This window comes from Vipera berus (assembly GCF_964194415.1).
Source record: "Vipera berus genome assembly, chromosome: 5".
NCBI classification, from domain to species: Eukaryota; Metazoa; Chordata; class Lepidosauria; order Squamata; family Viperidae; genus Vipera; species Vipera berus.
Window position 1 is genome coordinate 30,177,100 of NC_138207.1, and position 20,234 is coordinate 30,197,333.

At 34.7% G+C, this 20,234-nt stretch overlaps 1 protein-coding gene across 1 annotated transcript in view; it reads left to right on the forward strand.

Annotated features, from left to right (window-relative positions):
- SLC9A9 (solute carrier family 9 member A9) overlaps positions 1-20,234 on the forward strand; it is a gene marked incomplete at its 3' end in the record, with an annotated part of 226,386 nt that overhangs the window by 163,029 nt on the left and 43,123 nt on the right. Inside the window, exons 13-14 of the mRNA XM_081328638.1 lie at positions 9,065-9,113; positions 14,786-14,865. Coding sequence (XP_081184764.1) covers positions 9,065-9,113; positions 14,786-14,865 — 129 coding nt within the window. The remainder of the gene's footprint in view (positions 1-9,064; positions 9,114-14,785; positions 14,866-20,234) is intronic.

The following is a 20,234-nucleotide window of genomic DNA, read 5'->3' on the forward strand; positions in this document are numbered from 1 at the left end:
GCTGGGACGAGTAACAGGCGCTCACTCTATTACGCGGCACTCAGGATTCGACCCGCCAAACTGCTGACCTTCTGATCGACAACAAAAAGTTAGATTTTCTGCATTTCTTACTTGCCTCATCTTGTGGTTGTCTGGATTTTTGCTACCCAAATATGGAATCAGAATACAGAAAGGAAGCATGAAGGAAATTAGTGAGGAGAGTTTTCACTGCTGCTGCTATCCCTTTTCTTTGTCCACTGAATTTCCCAAGTTAGTGGTCTCTTCAGCAGAAACAGATGCTCTAGAAATGAAGCCCTTTGAGAGCTCCAAAAGCCTTGGTATGCATTTCTGTATTTCTGGTCCACTAATCCAAGAGATATAGCACTAATTGGATAACTGTCTTTAAGGCTGGAGAAAAGAATCCAATACATCTATCTGACGTACCCTCCTATCTTTCTACTAGCCTCCAAGGCTGACTCTTTCCAGTACTTTCAAAATACATAATGGTTGGGGATTATGTGACAACATCATGCTACCTTGCCTTCCAATATGTGAAGAAATGTTGAATGTTTGTTTTCACTGAAGGAAAAGTTTTAAAACATCTTACCCAGTAAGAGGCCAAAGACACAAAAGAGACAAATATCTATTTCTATCCTCACTCCAGCCTCAGAAGGACATAGGAAATCTTAGAGCAGTAGGTGTACTTTAAGTGGGGAGTTCAGACTGCTTTATCCAACTAATGAAAATGATTCCCATTTATCTCTTGCATGAACACTTTTATATTTTTTTCTCAGTTTTCCATGTTGCTATTCCCCTTTGGACTAGTGAAAAATGTAGAAATGGAAGAAGGAATAATAAGCCAAAGTATTTGGGTATAAGGTATAAAAAGGAAAACAAATATGCTTTAAAATTGTTTACATCAATACCATTCACTTTACCTCTCTGTAACTTCTTATTCTTGCTTCTACAATGCCTAGGAACCTGCCTTGCTTTTTGCGCCTTAACTTCTCAATATTTTTTTGCAGATCTCATCAACTCAATCCATCTGTTAAAACAAATGATTCTATTATGAAACTCTGCTGTATATTAATGCTCATTTTCTAACACCTATGTGTTTGATACGGTTGCAAAAATTGGTTAACTTTTGAGGCATATCATCACTGTGCTGATATTGCTTTTCCACTCTGGGAGCCCAAAGAAGTTGAAATTGATCATCTTATTATTTAAGCTAGCATCTCAAATGTTTTTGGTGCATTTCTTTGCCTTAATCACATCAACAGTAACATAATGCATCTATAACAGTCTGGGTTTTCTTCTAAAATCTCTCTATTTATATTCAAGGGGGAAAAAGATATTTAAAGTGATTCAGAGAGAAAACATCATACAGTTCTAAAACAAGTGACATAATTTAATAGAGAAATCTGTTATTTCTAGGCCAAGAATGAACCTGCATCATCTGTAGGAAATTGTCAAAAATACATCATTTTTCTAACGCTTAAGCATATCTTTGTAAAATCAGTTCTATTTTTTTCTGACTAGTGAACCTCTTAGTAGTCAAAGTATGATGCCAACACAACAGCCTCTTTGCTGGTCATCCCCCTCCCTTTAAAAAAAATTACTGCATTCTTAAATGCAGCAATTAGAACAATTAGGGAAGGTGTCTTTCCCCCTTCATGTAAAAATGATTCTTCCTGTAGTGTGATTGTGTTTCTGTCTATTTGCATTAGCAGAAAATGCATTTTTAATCATGCTTCAGATTGGAAATGTATTTTTATTAATAATAGCATTTCAGAGCTGTGTATGAGAACATTTAATCTGCAGGATTCCTTGCAACAGATGGGAGGCCTTTGTTATACATTAGACTCTTGTTTCTCAACCTTATCTGGAGAATTCTGGGAGTTGAAGTCCACACATCTTAAAATTACAGAAGTTGAGAAACACTACATTAGACTTATAAAGCTTAAAATATAGTTGTTGTAATAGTTGTAAATGACAACAGACAAAGCAGATGGTGCTGCTAATGTTTGATACCGTTGACACCATTGTTACCAGTTCCTTGTTCCATTAATGTTTTAAGATCAACAGCAGTGCCACCTGGACAACAGAAAATAAGAAATGGTACTTTATTTGGTATAAATGACTTTAAATTTTTGGACAGAATTTTGAAAACATTTTCTTAGATTGAATTGGTATGTTAGGATATTTCATCCTTGCTAAAATATTTGCCAAATGTGCCCATAGTGATGAAAAGATAAGAAACAGAGCCTATTAAATGATACTGAAGAAAAAAGATTTGGTTAGTATGTCTTCAACCCTAAAGTAAATCTGTTGATTCAAAATATGGATCTTTTAAACAACCAATTCTGTATGTTCTGTATGTTTACGTCTGTATGTTTACTTATGTTTACTTCTGTGTTATATCTAGTAACGTGGCTTTGTGTTTTTCTTAAGAATGGAAAAAGATCTAAAAACAGCAGGTTTTTTTTCATTTTTTTAATTTTTCTGGGATAGGCAGGATCCCTGGAGAGGGATACAATTTTCACTTCTGCCTCCAGTGAGCCTATTCCCAGCATGATTCTGCTCTTTCCACTCTATCAAATGACTTTTTGATGGAATGAGGTTTATGTAATTCATAAAGTATTCATAAAGAAAAACTTTGCATGTGTGTATGAGAGTATTTATGTAAATATACATGCTTACCTATCCATACACACATGTGCTTTAGTATGTATAGTAAATATGCCGATATTTGCTGATATATGTGCAACCCATGGAGACTTGTAGCCTATCATCTGGTGCTTCATACGTTTTCCAGACTACTGTAACATTATCTGGGTTTCCTATATATACTTACAGGATTGCATTGTACATCTCCAGTCAAGCAATCATTTCAGGTGTTATAATCCCAGTTATAATTTTAAGGAAAAGTTTTGTTATTAAGAATCAATCCAAGATATTTGATATAACAGATCAGAGATAAAGATGGCAGTAGTTTATGGTAGATTAGAAGCTCTTGTGGACTTTCTGGGTGTGAAATACAATAATAGATTGTTAATAGAGGGCTTTGAAGTTTAGTTTTGTTATTCGGTTTCCCTGTTAGCTGATTCTTTTTTTATAGTAGAAAGATGATAAGTCAAATTATCTGGGCAAACAGAGCTGCATTGGCTTCCAGTTGCCCTCCGGGTGAGATTCAAGGTGCTGGTGATGACCTATAAAGCCCTAAATGGCATGGGCCTGGATTATCTGAGGGAGCACCTGCTGCCAGCATCAATTTCCCATCGTCCTGTGTGCTCCCACAGGGAGGGCCTCCTCAGGGTACCGCCGGTCAAGGATTGCCAATGGGCGATCCCCAGGGGGAAGGCGTTCTCTGTGGGTGCGCCTGCCCTATGGAATCAACTGTCAATGGAACTCCAGACTGCCCCTGACCTTCGTTCATTTCACCGAGACCTAAAAACCTGGCTCTTTGAGCTATCTGGTCTGGACTGAGGGGTTTTAATGTTTTTAAATTGTGATTTTAATTTTTTGGAGCTAGACTTAATTTTATTTTATTTTAATTTTATGTTGTATTGTTTTTAAATTTTGCCTTGTAAACCGCCCTGAGTCCTTCAGGAGTAGGGCGGTATATAAACCGAATAAATAAATAAATAAATAAACTACTATTGTTGAAATATATTTATCAGTATTCAACTAGAGGGGCAATTTATGTGTATGTTTTTGTTTTGTTTTTCAGGAATATTTTTGTCTTTTTTAGTTTTGCTTTTTTTTGGTTGAAGATTTTATTTTAACTTTGGAAATAAAATAAAAATATTTAAATAAATAGTAATCTTGAAGCAAATAAAAATAGGCAGTCTTTATTTGTTACTTTGTCATTATCATTACGTTTCTGCCATCAACCCAGCTAGGCATTCCACTGAGTAATATAGAGAGATTTGGCTGGGAAAATAATTTGTGCTTTAATATCAGGAGATGCTTCTCATGTTATAGTAGGGTGATTCAGAATTTGGAAACTATTAGCATATTTGTCATTGTTTGGAGGCTTTTGGGAACCCTCCTGCTTTGAATGAAACAGAAGTTTCACTCTAGTTTTGTAGTAAAGTTTTATTATTCCTGTCTAGCCTTTGATAGGAATTGAAGTTCAGCTCCTAAGCAGTTCTACAAGTTTTTTAAAATTTAATTTTCTATCATTTTATTCAATTATACCATTCTTTTTTTGGGTGAGGATCAGAGTTCAATGTTTTAGTTTTAAACATTTCTAATTTCTTTCTGGACAATTGTTCTGCTAGCACTATTTTGGACTTGGCACTTTAAACTAGAAGGAAGGATATTGCCATTTACAACTGTGTGCAGATATTTGTTCTCCACCCCTTCCTGAGAACTTCAGATCTGGTTATTTCCAATTTTCATCTGAGTCCACAAGAAGCTTCTCTGGATTTTTTTTTTTGTTTTGTTTAATTTTATTGAGGTCGGTCATTGATATTGCAATTATAACACATTCCTACCTTTTATATATAGAAAATTATTCATTGTTTTCCTGCTTTGAATTTATAAATAAAAAATTGGAATACAGTGTATATATTCTGGATTATATTATCATATTCTCTTACCCATTTAAGGTTGCTAATTAGGACTCTTAGCATATGAGACACTGATAGGACTTCTGAACTATTTTGCTTTTTATTTGGGTTTACTTTTGAGTTTTGGGGAATTAATGATACACAGTCAGAGCTGTGGATGAGAGGAAAGGTGTTTAGAGCTTGAGATATCCAGTTGATATGCTTTGATGCAAGCTAATTTGTAGAAGATTGCTTCTTTCTCTTTTAAATTAGATATTGTTAAAAATAGTAACAAGAATAAAAGCAGAAAATGCCAATGTAGAATACTGAATACAATTTACTGCTCCGTTAAATCAAGCTGAAGTCTTGGTGACTGCATCCAAGCACTTTTCTTGGCCTGGTTTGTCTAAAACATACATCTTCAAGAAAAGTATTCTGCCTTTAATGGGTGTCCAAAGAGAGAGTCAAGAGGGTAAATGGTGGAAGGTGCACAACACCATCACACAAATGTCATCGCTTACATACTTGCAATAGACACCAGGATGCAAGCCCCTTGCAGTGGCATTTGCATGATAACATCAAGGCATGTCATTTTGGTACAGTTTTCTCTGGATGCCATTGCTGCTTTCTGCAAACAGTGGAAGATTAGACATTAAAAAAGTAATCACAGCCATAGGCAAAGGAACAGAGGAAGTGAAAGAAACCTACCTGCTGGAGAGAGAATTACCTCTCTCAAATGAAAATGTGACAGTTGTAAAATACAAATAGATTGTTTTTCTCATTTTATTCACAGTTTTTATTTTTTTAAAAAAAAACAACTCTTAACTATTTTGGTTTTATCTTTCTACTAATTAAGATGGGTTCCTTCTTCTACAAAGTTTTTAAAATAGAATTTACATATAACTTCTATATACCCAGACATTTTTATTTCTCTAAGTGCTAAATATAAAACATCTTCTAATAATGCCTCCATCTGTCAACAGTCAAAAACATCTCTAATCTTTAATGTAGGTACACTTGTTCACAGCTGATTCCTCTTCCTGAACTTAATGCTCTTTAGAAATATTGTTTAGATTTCAAATCCCAAGAACTTTCCTGTCCCTTGATTATTTAAACAATATAAAATCAAACAAATAGAGTTGATTTCATTATTTTTAAGTGATTGCCTTATTTCAGGTAACTGCTGTGCCAAAAATCCATCCTGCAGGTTCTCAAAAATCTTATTCCAAAGAAAAAAGAATGCTCTGTTTTTCTACTTTATTCTCAGAGTGGGTGAGAATCTCTTTCAAATGTATATTACTATTTCTGAGCTTATTGTTTAGGATGGCAAAGGATATTACTCTGTGAGTTTGGCTATTTTTTCTGTGAAGATCTTTCCATCCACTTCAAACATTGCTGATTTTTAGGCTGCTCAGTCTGAGAATGCCTAATGAGAAAAGTGATCATATTAAGTCTTCCCCTTGAGATTTAATTCAAGCTTGGGAAATCATGCAGGAGGCAGGCCATAAAAGCCATACTGAAAAATGAAGTTGAAGTAGTTACTAGTGAAATGCCATGCTAATAGACTAATGGGAAAGATGTCTATGATAAATAAATGTTTAATTGGAGAATATTCATCCAACGTGGTTTATGTCATTTGACTGATGTAGTTGTGCAAATGACATAAAACAGATCATTTGTTTCAATTTATGTCATTTGCATAATGAATCCAACTTACTTTTATGTTTCATTTCTCCCAACAAATCACAAAATAACTGTTACTTTCATATTAGCATTTCCACATTCTAAAATTTTGCCATTCACGTTCCACTTCCTTAATAAATAATTTACAGATACAGAATTTTATATATTTGCTTCTCCATTTATGTGTAACTTGTTTTTCCCATTTTCCTATCAAACACTTTGGCCTTTGATGCATGTATTTTAAGATTATATCCGCAATGACATCCACCATTATGAAATGCTTTGAGAAGCTGATAAAAGCCATTATCGTATCCAGCCTCCCACCAGCATTTGACCCGTTTCAGTTTGCCTAGAGACCAAATCGCTCTACGGAGGATGCTATTTCATCCGTTCTCCATCTGAGCTTGAAGCACTTAGAGGAAAGAAATACTCAAGTGCGTTTGTTGTTTGTCGATTTCAGTTTGGCGTTTAACACAATCATTCCCCAGCATCTAGTAGACCAGGGGTCTTCAAACTCGGCCCTTTTATGACTCATGGACTTCAACTCCCAGAATTCCTCAGCCAGCATGCCTGGCTGAGAAATTCTGGGAGTTGAAGTCCATGAGTCATAAAAGGGCCGAGTTTGAAGACCTCTGTAGTAGACTAACTGGGCCTTTTAGGCTTAAACACTCCTTTGTGCAACTGGATTCTTGATTTTCTTACCAACAGGCCCCAATATATGCAAGTTGGAACAAATACCTCTAATTCCATTTTCTTGAGCACAGGTTCTGCTCAGGGCTGTGTCCTAAGTCCGCTGCTGTTCACCCTGTTGACTCATGACTGTTGTGCTAGGTTTGCCACCAACCATATTGTGAAGTTCGCAGATGATACAACAGTAATGGGCCTTATTCATGACGACAAGGTGGAAGCTTGCCACAAGGAGGTTGAGGGGTTGGCGAACTGGTATAAGGAAAACAGCGTAGTTTTAAATACCAGAAAAACCAAAGAGATCATTGTCAATTTCAGAAAAGGCAGGCACAGCCACTAGGTAACATCATCTGTTACCTATTTAGAGTAATGAAACCTCTGCAAGAAACCAAGCAAGCTCAGAGAGCACCAAGGACCCATCATTTCAACTCTTGAGCTACAAATATTCTCCTTCGTTCATAATCAGAACAAATTATGTCTTTGTCATCAGATAAAATAAGTCAAAAGCATGGACAACAATATAAAACAAAATGCTATATTAGCTATCAACTAGTAAAATGCTATAAATATATACTATTAAAGACAATAATAACTGGATACTTGAGTTATCCTAATTGTGAGAACTTGCACCTGGCCCAAAGCCCCCAAAGGGTTTGCATACATGAAGATGGATTTGAATATAAATCTCTAAAATTAAATATTACTCAAAATTCATAGTTACCTTTAGAAATGAAAATTTTAAAGTTTTCCTGACAACAAAAAATAACATATGATAGGAATAAAGTGTATCAATTGAAGCCTCCGCCATTTTCTCCAAGACAGTAAATCATGTACAAAGAAACAATACCATAACTTCAGTATGGCTGTCAAGGGGCTTTCAAAATAGGGTCATGACAAGTAGTAGTCTTAATGACTATTTAGGAAATACTTATATTGCAAACTTAGTAGTTCAAAAGCATGAACATGAGAATAAATAAATACATACCACTTCAGTAGGAAGGTAACAGAGTTCCGTGCGCCTCAACATGAAGTCATGCTGGCCATATGACCACAGAAATGTCTTCAAACAATGCTGGCTCCCTTGACTAAGAAACAGAGATGAGCATTGCCCCCTAGAGTTGGACACAACTGGACAGGAGAAACCTTTACTCTTTTAATGCCTTGCCGTACAAGGTAATTACTTGCACATAGCTAATGGAATAGATGCATTGTGTTATGCTTGTCTCTAAAGCTGTAAATATTGTAACCTTTTTAACCCTGTCATATATCTTGGGAGATAGGTCGCACGATATCATAGCTAAATATTTTTCTCCTTATTGGTTAGCTTCCTTTATTCATAGCGCATAGAATAAATGATACATAAATTGTACTTTGCGTGTGGGGAAATCTGAATAGTGAACTTTTTGAATCAGAGGATGCTGATATAAGAACAATGAATTCTCAGACACCTGAGGTTGCTTTGCAGGAAAGGCTGCCTCTGAGATTACCATATCAAAGGTTAGCTAAAAATAACTTATCTAGGGAGTCTTTCAAGTACAATTTCAATGCAAAGTTCATCCTTGGGGGATAAAAAATATTGCACATAAGGATTAATCCAAGGTTGCCCTGAGATTTATGTTTGGCAGGAGTTTATAAAATGGAGAGAAAGGCTTGGCCATCACAAATAGGCACACACAAAAAAGTCAAGATTAATAAGACAAGATTCTAATTAGTTCAAAGTTAATCTTTGAAGTTTTCACTGTCAAGAAAGGCAATTAAAAGAAGGAGTGATGTGGATGGCATCCTTTCTTGTGTCACTTTGCCTCAGACTTAGCAAGTTATCTTTAACCAGTCACTCATGCTTTATCACATATTGTGATAAAACCAGAACTATATTTCATTAGGAAAAAACTGCAACTGAGAATGGTCCACAAGGTATAGAACAACGTGCTCTCCAGATAGCACTGTCAACAGTATATTAATGTGGAAACAGATGAGAAAATATCTATCTGAATGGACCACTAAAATGTACTAGACATTTTACATATCTTTTCCTTTTGCTTATTTTATGTATATATTAAATACTTTTAATATTGAATATTATTAAATATTACACTGAATGTAAATAAATTAAATTCTGCCTGTCCTGTATTTAAGTTTTGCTTCCTTTCTTTTCTTCATAGGGTTGGAATTGATACCGATGAGGATCAAAGGACAGAAACTGCTACTCAGGCAAGCTAAAATTTATTTATTTATTTATTTATTTAGATTTATATACCGCCCTTTCCCGAAGGACTCAGGGCGGTTTACAGGATATTTAAAAGAAAATCAATACAAAAGCTAAAAACAATTAAAAAAGATTACATCATTCCCTGAGAAAAAATAAAAACCCCAGTTAAGTTAAAAAATTCTCAGCCTGGGCCAGAGAGCTCGAAGAGCCAGGTCTTCAGGTCCCGGTGGAATGAACGGAGGTCAGGGGCAGTCCTAAGCTCCGCGGGCAGCTGGTTCCAAAGGGCAGGCGCGCCCACTGAGAAGGTCCTCCCCCTGGGTGTTACCCGCCAGCAATCTTCAACCAGCGGCACCCTGAGAAGACCCTCCCTGTGGGAGCGCACTGGACGAAGGGAGCTTGATGCTGGCAGCAGGTGTTCCCTCAGATATCCCGGACCCTCGCCATTTAGGGCTTTATAGGTCATCACCAGCAAATATTCAAATATGAATATCTGAAAAAGAATTTATATTCACTTGTGTGGAACTGAATGCTTTAAATTTTACAATGTGTTTTCTAAGATGCTAAGGAAAATCTCCTATTCTGATCCTAAAATCAGGAAGTCATATATCTTTTGTCATATCATATATCTTTTGTACATTCACCCAGATTGTAAAATAAGTTATTTTATTAATGATGCTGAATAATTTCAGTTTTGATATTTTAATAGAAGAAATCTGTTAACTGTTTCTCATTTTCATTTCTAAAGGCATTGTGGAAAATGATGATCTTTGTAATCAGACACATTTATTATTCATATTCTAAATTTTGAGAAATTTCTTAAAGTTCTTATACATTGCTTTGTAAGATTTCTGAATATGTCTTATTCCCAGCCTTCCCCAATCTGGTTAAGAATTCTGGAAACTATAGTCCCAGAATATTGGGAAATATTAGATTGAAAACAGTAGTATATATTGAAATTTGAAACTTAAACTTTATTGCAGCCAAATCCAGCCTATAATATGTATTCAGAGTATCCATAGTTCCATCACAATTGGTAGTTAATATGGAACCAGCAACATCTAGACAAACATGGATTGGACATTGTTTAGAGTCCACTTTGTAAACCCTTCTTCCCTTCCTCCACTCTTTCTTTTATGATATGCATCAATAAAATAACCACATGAAAGCTGATGCCACAGTACATTTTCAGATCATAAATTCAAATCCACAAATGCTATAGATTTAGGGATATCATAGGTTTTGGACAAGTAACAAAACATGTGTTGCAACTTCATTAGACGCCCCTTATTTACTTTCAGGCAGCATCATGATCTCAGTACAAAAGGCAAAGCTTGCATGATGACATCCGAACACACATTTTGCATGTTATTTGATGTCATTGTGATTAAGAATACATATTTATTTTTGACATACACATTTTTCCCCTGCCAACTCTACACTGGGGATCTTTACTCCTAAGAACCTGATGCCTGACACAGCTGCTTTATTCTATCCCGAACAGTTGAGTTGACCTCAAAGAAAAGGCTGAATAGGGAAGATCAGTTTCATGTTCTCTGTTATGAGATTATATTGTATGAGCGCAAATAAAGGGAATAAGGTAAAATAAGAAGCAATTGCTATACCTGTAATAGTACTATAGGAAGTGTTTGCAGCTTTTACGGCTACTACTCTGGGAATAATTATTATGCTCATACATTTAAAGTATAGGGGAATATCTGTGATAGTTCTAATTTGTTAAATTCCAATATTGTCATAATTAGGAATGAAAAAAACTGAAATCCAATGGTAGTTGGCAGATTACATTTTAATTCTCATGCTTTAAAAGTTCCAAAATGGTCTTGGTTGTTTTCACTGTGTGAATGTTCCCAAGTATTGCATCATCAGTTTCTTTAAAGTGCAGCTACAATGACCTAATCCAATTACTTTACACTCATCAAAGTGTAACTTTTTTCATGCCTAGCCAGATTTTCAGTTCTCAGTGAATTTATCACTTAACCTGTCATGGATTAGTAGCTCATTTATTTCCACTTATTAATAGTTTTCATAATGCAATATTATGAGATCATCAATAATGTTCAGTCGTAATTAAATGCAGCCAATTCACTGTGTTTCAACTTTTCTAGAATACAAGGCAGCCTTGATGCACATCAGTAGAGAAATTTAGCATTAAGTTCATTTATTTAACTTAAAAGCACATCTTGCTTTTTTTAAAAAAATAAATAAAAGCTTTTAAACTGAAAAGCATATTGAATATGAAATACAAATGGAAAAGTAAAATAAGTTTATTGAGAGCTTATACAGCAAAACTTAAATCAAAAATAGAGTACCTTTCTCTACCCTAACAACCTAGTGAGGTGTTGGAACTATGATTCCCAGAATAGGGTAGAAATAACCTAGCTATTTGAAAAATAATTCTGTTTAGATTTCAACTCCCAGAATTTCCCAGCCAACCATGTTGTAATCCAGACATCTTCATTTTACCATAAATTTGGTGCCCTTTTACCCTTGAGTATTTTTTTTTACACACCAGGGATCTCCTTGACTACTGTTTGCACCCTTGCTTCAAAAAAACATAGAAGATTTTTTAAAATGCCCTAATAGTAAGAGCCTTTGTTTTACATACCATTGAACATAGGGACATTGTTTCTCAGCCTGATATCAATACAGGTGTGAGGTATAATTAGACATTATCCCTGACTGGGGAAGGTTGCAACAGACCAAGATTATTGCAGGTATGTTTTCATTTAAAGCTGGAGCATACAATTTCAAAAGCAGGTAGAGCCAAGGCTCATTTGTTTGTTTTCTATGTTTTTCAGTGCTGAAATAGGTAGTTTAAACCTCTTCTGCATGGAATCTCTGTCATCTATCTCAGTGTTTTTCAACCTTTTTTGGGCAAAGGCACACTTGTTTCATGAAAAAAATCACGAGGCACTCCACCATTAGAAAATGTTAAAAAATTTAACTCTGTGCCTATATTGACTATATATAAAGTAATTCTCTTGAATAGGAATCAAATAAACACAAAGAAAGTATTTTATAATTACTTTTCAATTTTTCCCACAGCACACCAGGCAACATCTCGCGGCACACTAGTGTGCCGCGGAACAGTGGTTGAAAAACACTGATCTATCTGAAACAGATGCTGCTGCTTCTGGCTCTTGTAAGCCTCAATCCTCCTTCAAATAGTTTACTGGGCAATTTCCCTGTTGCTGAAGCTGTCAGCTTCTCTCTCCTCCACTGGCTGAGTACTGCAATCTGAACCTGCTTATTCCTTTGTACCTGTAAGCTTCCTATTCCTTGTTAGCAGCAGAGAAAGAAACCCTCCCTGACCAAGGTGCTGTGGGGAGAAATGATTTGCACTGTCTCCTTTTTTTGTTTTCTGCTTACTGTAAGCATTCTTGCTTGCTTTAAAGCTTTGTCTCTTTGTTTCCTTATCTCTTCACCCTTTTCAAAATCTCTTTATTTCTTCTCCCTAGCCATGACGCAAGGCTAAAAGTCTGCTCCATTCCTTCATCTTCAGGTATTTTTTACAGTTCTTTATCCTTTCCATAATTATTCAGTTTCATTTTTTTAACCTTGGTGTTTATTAATTCTAACTTTCTTCACTAGCTCCAAACTGTCTAGTAGCAGATACATTCTCTCTTCCTAATCTCCAACTCTTTGCTCCCTCCGCCACCTGCCATCCCCTGTTCTGACTTTTTGATTACAGATCCAGACTTTGGCACCCAGATTTTGAATTTCTAACTTCTCTTGGCAAATTCCTATCAGTTTATCCCAAACATCCATTCCAATACAATCATTCGGGTTCTATTTATTTGTGAGGCTACTCTTCTTTCCTTCAGCAATCCAAGACAATATTTTAAAAAAAACACAAAAAACCCTCTAAGTAAGAATTATCATTACACCAGTAGATTGAGAAAGTATAGTTTAGTAGAAGCCAAGTAAATTATAGTAGTGCAAAGCCTGAACTGAAATTCGCATGCCAAAACTCCAAGTGAAAACTATTCCTCCATAGCCACTTCCCATTGCTGGACCCCCATTGTCCAATCTATTTCAAAAAGAATGTTTTGGAAAGGGCCACCCTGATTGTAGGCTGGATTGCAGTTGCCTTCTTATCACAGAGCGACCTTGGAATACCATCTAGAGCAGGCACTTTCACTTTTTTAATTTCACTTTCCCCTCAACTGCTCTCAGGGTTCATGCAGACTGGTACCGAAATGATTGCAGAGAGCAGGCACCCCATTTATTTGACAGGAACTCCAGGAGCTATAGAAGAGATGTTGGCAGGCTGTATGTTTTCAAATATATCCTAAAAAAGTGTGATCAAAACATGATCTGTTTTGAAAAGATAATGAAAAGGTTCATATGATCTTGGAAATCTCCTCAAAGTAAAAGGAAAGATTAGCATTGGAGTTTTTTTCCATTCTAGAAAATCAATGCTGTGCTAAGGACTTAAAAGATCATTATTCATTTCAACTGCATATAGTTAATTGCATAAAAAGAAGTCAAACTATATTATTGGCTTTATGCCACATAAGGTAGAAAAAAGTATATTTACATTGTAAATATATTGGAGCAGATTTAATTTCTGTAAAAATTATAACATAAAACATCCATTAATAGTTTGGGTTAAAATGCAGAGGAGGCTATCATTTTAATCCAAAAGAAAAACAATGAAATCAAAATCAATTGTTCTGCATTTGTTGTGCACTGGAGAACTATTCCCAAAATATTTAGAAAACTGTCCACAGTATAGTAATAATTGCCACCTGTATAAATTAAATAAGATTAAATGACATTAACAAGAGGAAATTTACAGTACAAAGATGATATAATGGAAATGCATATTGGCTCACAGCAAGATGAAAAATATGGGAACTTACTCAGTTGGATAATCTATGGTATCAATAAGTGTAGAATAAAAATACAACACAGCAAATTTAGAAGCTAATTTATTGGGGGGGGGAACTATCTTCTTCCTACAATCATAGGAGAGAACATGAAACTTAGCATAGATCACATATCCATGATTAGCATTGCCAGAGGCCATGCCAGGTGTAACTTAGAGATAGGACTTTGCAAGCACCCAGGAAGTGAAAATCAATGATAAGAGAAAAGGAGTATATTTAAGAGAGCTTGAACAGACAAGCTGTGTGATTTAGATCTATACTGAGCAGTCATGTTGCTGAAGCTAAACTAATTTGGTTACTGCCTAGGTGGAAAAAATTCCAAAACACACTGTAAATAATTTTGAATTCCATTAGTGAAGATCAACACAAGACAAAGGTTAAAAAAAGATAGATAGTTGTATTAATAATGTAGATGTATTTTAAATTGTATCTGAGTATTGTGAGGAAAGATTAAAGGCAAAAGGAGAAGGGGACGGCAGAAGATGAGATGGTTAGATAAAGTCATCCATGCAATGATCCTGAACTCTAGGAAATGGTGGAGGACAGAGGAGCCTGGCCTGCCACAGTCCATGGGGTGACAAAGAATTGAACATGACTTAGCAACTGAACAACAATTGTTAGATTAACTGATTTGTGAACCTTTAAATGTGTACTTTTAGGCTATATATACTGTATATATTTATTTGTTGATAAAATGTGGACATTTTTAATTGAAAAGAACATGATTATCGCAATCATCATTTTAATTTTCAATATTATTGCAGGCTGTAAATAACTTGGATAAAAGCACAACCAAAGCAGAAAGTGCTTGGCTGTTCAGAATATGGTATGGTTTTGATCATAAGTATCCTACTATTCTGTTAGCACTGACTATTCATAGTAATAATTTCATCAAAGGAGAAAATATCGATGAATCTGGTAAGATAATAAAATCTTTTCATTTTAAATTCTGTATAAAATTGTATTATTGATATGAAAAACAAATAATGGCTGCAAGGAAGCCCCAAAATTTGGGAAAAGATGAAAGATACAAATATTCAAAGTTTACTTAATCTAGTAAAAGAATATTTATATTGATATGGAAAAATTAATAGCACTGATGTTGTTTAAAAATCTTGTTTATTGTTTATTTTAATTTTAAAAAGGAGGCATAATAATTTCTCAGGGATGATATGGAAAGAATACAGCAGATTTTTGAATGCAGTGGATATTGCCTTCATGGCTTAAGCAAACCCTCCCCAATCTGATGCCATCTAAATGTGTCAGCCTTCACTTTCCATTATCTCTAGCCTTTAGCCCCTTTAAACACAGGCTGAATGAAGTAAGAGCAGCCCCCAAATCATTATTTCCTCTAGTTGGAAATAAGTTAACATAAAACATGGTGGCCTCATACTGCAATTCCAGGCATAGCAAACATTTAATTTGCAATCCAGAATAAAGAAAAAAGGACTTAAACATTAATACTGTACCAACTAGATCAGAGTAGGCTTTAGAGACTTCTGGTGCTGATTCTATTTCTTCTTCAGAATGGAAATCATTGACTGTGGATGTTTTGAAGGACATAAAATAATCTATATATCATTACAGGCAGAAAATTCAAAACATGAGGATGTGGCATTAATTGAAATCTGTGCTTTTATCTATTTCAAAGAAGGGGGAGGGAGGGGCTTGTGTCCTCCAAGCAGGAAAGGTATTAATATAAGGATATGCAGCCTTTGTCAGAGTAGGGGTAAACTGAGCTTTTGAATGGCATGTCAAGGTTTGCAGTCCATTAAATAAGAAGACTGGGACGAGTCCCCCAATTGATACTTAGACTTAACTGATATTCAAGTGTAACTAAATATAATGAATTAGTACAGTAGATAGAACGGGATTTTCATATATTTAATAATTTTCTATTTGTGAGGTATTAAATATTTTAAATATGGCAGGTACTTTTGAAGAGGCTCTGCGGGCCTCAGACAAGGCTTCTATAGGTCATAAACAGCCTGGTTGTTCAAATTGTTTACTTCTACATTGTGGGATGAAAAGAGATCCAGAGGGGAAAACATTATATAACACTTCATGCTATGCTGTTCCTCTTTATATTATTATACCTTTTATTTAATAAAGCAATTATGCTATAGCAATAGCATAATAATATAATAAATAATAAATAATATATAAATTTTATGTAATATAAACTAAATATTACATAAATTTATATGATATTAATAATAACATATACCTTTTAGTTAACCTGAATGTGTGTGTGTTTGTGTGTGTGTGTATAATGTGTGTGTCAAGTTTTCGATGTATGGGCTTTTCAAGTGACTCTGAGGCATTGTTTACCTTAAAAGTTCTTTATTAGCCTAATACACCGGCAAATGCTTGCAGGAAGCTGGAATCTGAAATCTCCGCCCCTTGCACAATATATTAAAACACAATTCTCCACCTTTCTAATTTTGTCATTAATCATATTCTCCAATTAATTTAAAGAATCAGTTTCCCTTCTGTTAGAAAACCTGCCAAGGTCTTATCTTCTTTAGTTAGAGATGGCCTTGCATATGCAATCCTACTCGTCCCCCCTCCCAACCTTAAACTAAATCTCTTAAAGCAATACACAAGTTTAACATATGAAACGTGTGTGTGTGTGTGTGTGTGTGTGTGTGTGTGTATGAGATACTGTATGTATTCTATGAGATACTTTTGTATTCTTAGGTTGTTTCAAAATATAAAATACATCTGATTTTTTAAAAAAACTAACAAAAAAAATGTCAGGGATAGAAGAAATACAGAGCTTCATAAAACCTGTCATTTGAATTGGTGGTGGTGGATTTTCTCTGAAAAGATAGCAAAATCTCTGATAAAGACTCCTGAATTATGTTTTGTTCATCTCTGGCTTTCGCCTCATAATGCTTGAAATGGGCAGATGGAAGTCATATGGCAGGATTAGTCTGCAATATTAAACAGTACATAACTGAGAATTTATGATAGGCTTTTTATCACTAATTAATTCCCCAGGTTCTGTGTTTCAAATCAAACTGTATATGCTTGATAATATTTTGCAAACGGCACTTGAACCAAGGACAGTTTTGTATCTAACAGATTCTCCTTCCTGTCATAAGTATAAATCTTTCTTTAACATTATTTAATATTACAACTGACCTGCCATTATTGTACAACTGTATTTTCATTTTCACAGATACACACACATGCACACATACACACACTGTTATAAATTGAATAAATACATACATACATACATACATACATACATACATACATACACCTAAACATGTTTCCACTGACAACTGTATGCTTAAATCCTTGAAGATATTAACAATTCAAGTTGCTATTGCCAGGACTGAGAGATCTAAGCATTTTTATATGCTAAATCTCATTCTGTAAAAAGTCCCAGCCGCTTAAAGGCACATCAGTCATCCAAATGAAATGCTCCTGTAATCTCTGTGCCTCCTTTTAGTCATAATATGAATTGTTTCCTATGGAACTCATAAGCATTAAGCAAAATATTTATCTTGCATTATTTAAGAAAGGAAAACCTTTGTGCCTACTCTTTCTCCAGGTGGTATAACTGCAACAGCACATGTTGCGTTTAGAGATAGGGAAGGGTTTTTTTTGCTTAGGTCTGATAAAGTTTATTTTATTTTATCCATGTATTTATTTATTACAAATATTTTAAGCCACTTAAATTAGGCGATTCTGACATTAAAAAAACTTGCAAGAAATCGAATGGCTCTTGTCACACATTATCTTCATATATTATTTAAACTGGTTTCCTTCTATGCTATTTTTGGATTGTGTAAAGTCTTATTCTCTATGTGCGGATATGTGCGGGTTTCAACCTAAAGGTGGGGATTCACATCTTTAAATCTCCATATAAAAATCCCATTAATTTAGTACTCACATACTGTAGCTAGACTAGAGAACCAGTTTAGTATATTGTTTACAGGTATTGAGCTAAAAACTGGGAGAAAGGGACATCTAGTCCTGCTTTGGGCACAAAGACAGCTGAGTGACTTTGGGCCAGTTCTAATGCAAGTTCTAATCCACCCTCAACTATAGAAGCTCTTGTATCTCTCTCTCTCTCTCTCTCTCTCTCTCTCTCTCTCTCTCTCTCTCTCTCTCTCTCTCTCTCTCTCTCTCTCTCTGTGTGTGTGTGTGTGTGTGTGTCTGTCTGTCTGTCTGTCTGTCTCTGTCTCTGTCTCTCTGTCTCTTTTTTCCTAAGAACAAGGCAGTGGCAAACTATTTCCAAAAATGTTGCCAAGGAAACTTCAGGGACTTGTCTAGACAGTTGCCAAGTTCAATAATGACTCAAAGGCACTGTAAAATAAAAAGAGCTAAGCTAAAATCTTTTGCTCTAGCTTTTTGTTTTCTATGTAAACCAGAGTTCCGGTGAATCCTGCAAGCTCTTGCTTGTAATATCAAGTAGCACTGTCCAAAATTAGAATTATGGTTTATATGATCTATGAGATAATAGTGAACGTTTTAAGTTATAATGGATGAATGAAAGGGGTACTGGACTGCATATCCATTTAATCCTCTCCAAATCTATCCTTTCCTGGAGAAAAATCTGTATGGTCACCAAGGATCAACATTGACTAGAGTGCACATTATCAACAAACCAATCCATATTTTTATTTTTATGATGTATGTCACCCTTCTATATATAATGTGGGACTAAAAGCAGAACTTTTCCTCATGGGACTGATGGATAAATAGTTGGGCAAAAGAGGTCATGGAACTATATGGAAGAATAGTTTGTTGAATAAGATGGAAGTTGCTGAGATGACCAAACTGATCTTTTGGATTAGAGAAAAGATAACATCTTCATTTATTGCTGACTGGAAACCCTTGTGGATTTTTTGCATAAAACAGAAAAAAAGATGAATTTACAAATCTTTGATAATTAGATATAATACATTATAGCAAGAAGAGAGTCATGATGTAATTTTAGAAAAAGTGTTAACTCTACAATTACACTTATAAGTGTTCTAAAAAAAAGAACACTAATTTTTTGGTCATATATACATATATTTCCAATTAGTTTGAAATATATATATTTATATATTCTTCATTACATAGGAGAACTTGTTTTTTGTTTTCATATCAATTAGCTTCACCTGTATATTTGTTAATGAGATTTTGAAATCACTAAAAACTGTACATATTTCATATTTTATCAGAACTGTTCCATATGTTTGGGTAACATTCACACTCATGAGCAAATCAAGCATGACGTTGCATTTATTTCCAGGTATTTAGCTTGAAAAGAGGCAGCTGTAGACATTTTGGTCTTCTTGACAAAATTATATTCTGATGCCCTCGTGGTTTGCCTCATCTTCCAATTTTGATAGGAATTTCAAAAGGGTATTTCTTTCTTTTTCTTTGAATTTTTTAGCTTTACATTTATGATTTTCAGCCCTGAAAAAAATGTTTTCTTTTCTTGGACATTTTCAACCTATTTATGTAGTAAGTCATTTCAATTATACCAGCACCCATTATTGTTATATGCCAACAATTCTTCAAAATTATATTTAACCTTTGAGTGGGTGCACTGGCTCACAGAATATGTTGTTATTGTTTTTCCCTTTTTAACTGAGTTTTTTAGAAGACTTTTAAATTTTGGTCCCAATTAAAATTTAGTGCCCCAGCCTGTGCCTGCTGGGCCTTAGCTGGCCTTGGATGTAATTGAAATAGGTAAGAACACAATATTTATTTTTCACACACATACATAATGCTGAAATTATTTTATGTCCAAGATAAATAGGGTGAATCATTATTGACCACTGATCATTTAAAATTATGGAAAGTGTTTAAAATTTCAAATCTGCATAATTTATATTTGTTGAAAACATTTTATGGAAAAATTATATTTGTTGTTTATAATCCTCAGAGAAAAGGGGTAATTAATGGATAGAAGTAATGGATACATGAATGTTGAATCTGAAGGATTTTTTAGAAAGAGAGAAATCCTAAATATCGCAAAGTGAGATGCTGCCCAGAAAGAAATGTCACTGTAAGATAATAGTTCAGCCAGAATGTATTATACTCTTTCAAAGGAAACAGGATGCTCTCAATCTTTTATGCATTTATAATTCAATTTTATATAGCAATAGATCAAATATAAAACACAAAAGGACTTTATACCTAATGCTTAATAAGATATGAAATAATGTCAAAATTAAGGTTTCTATTGCAGGGATTGACTTA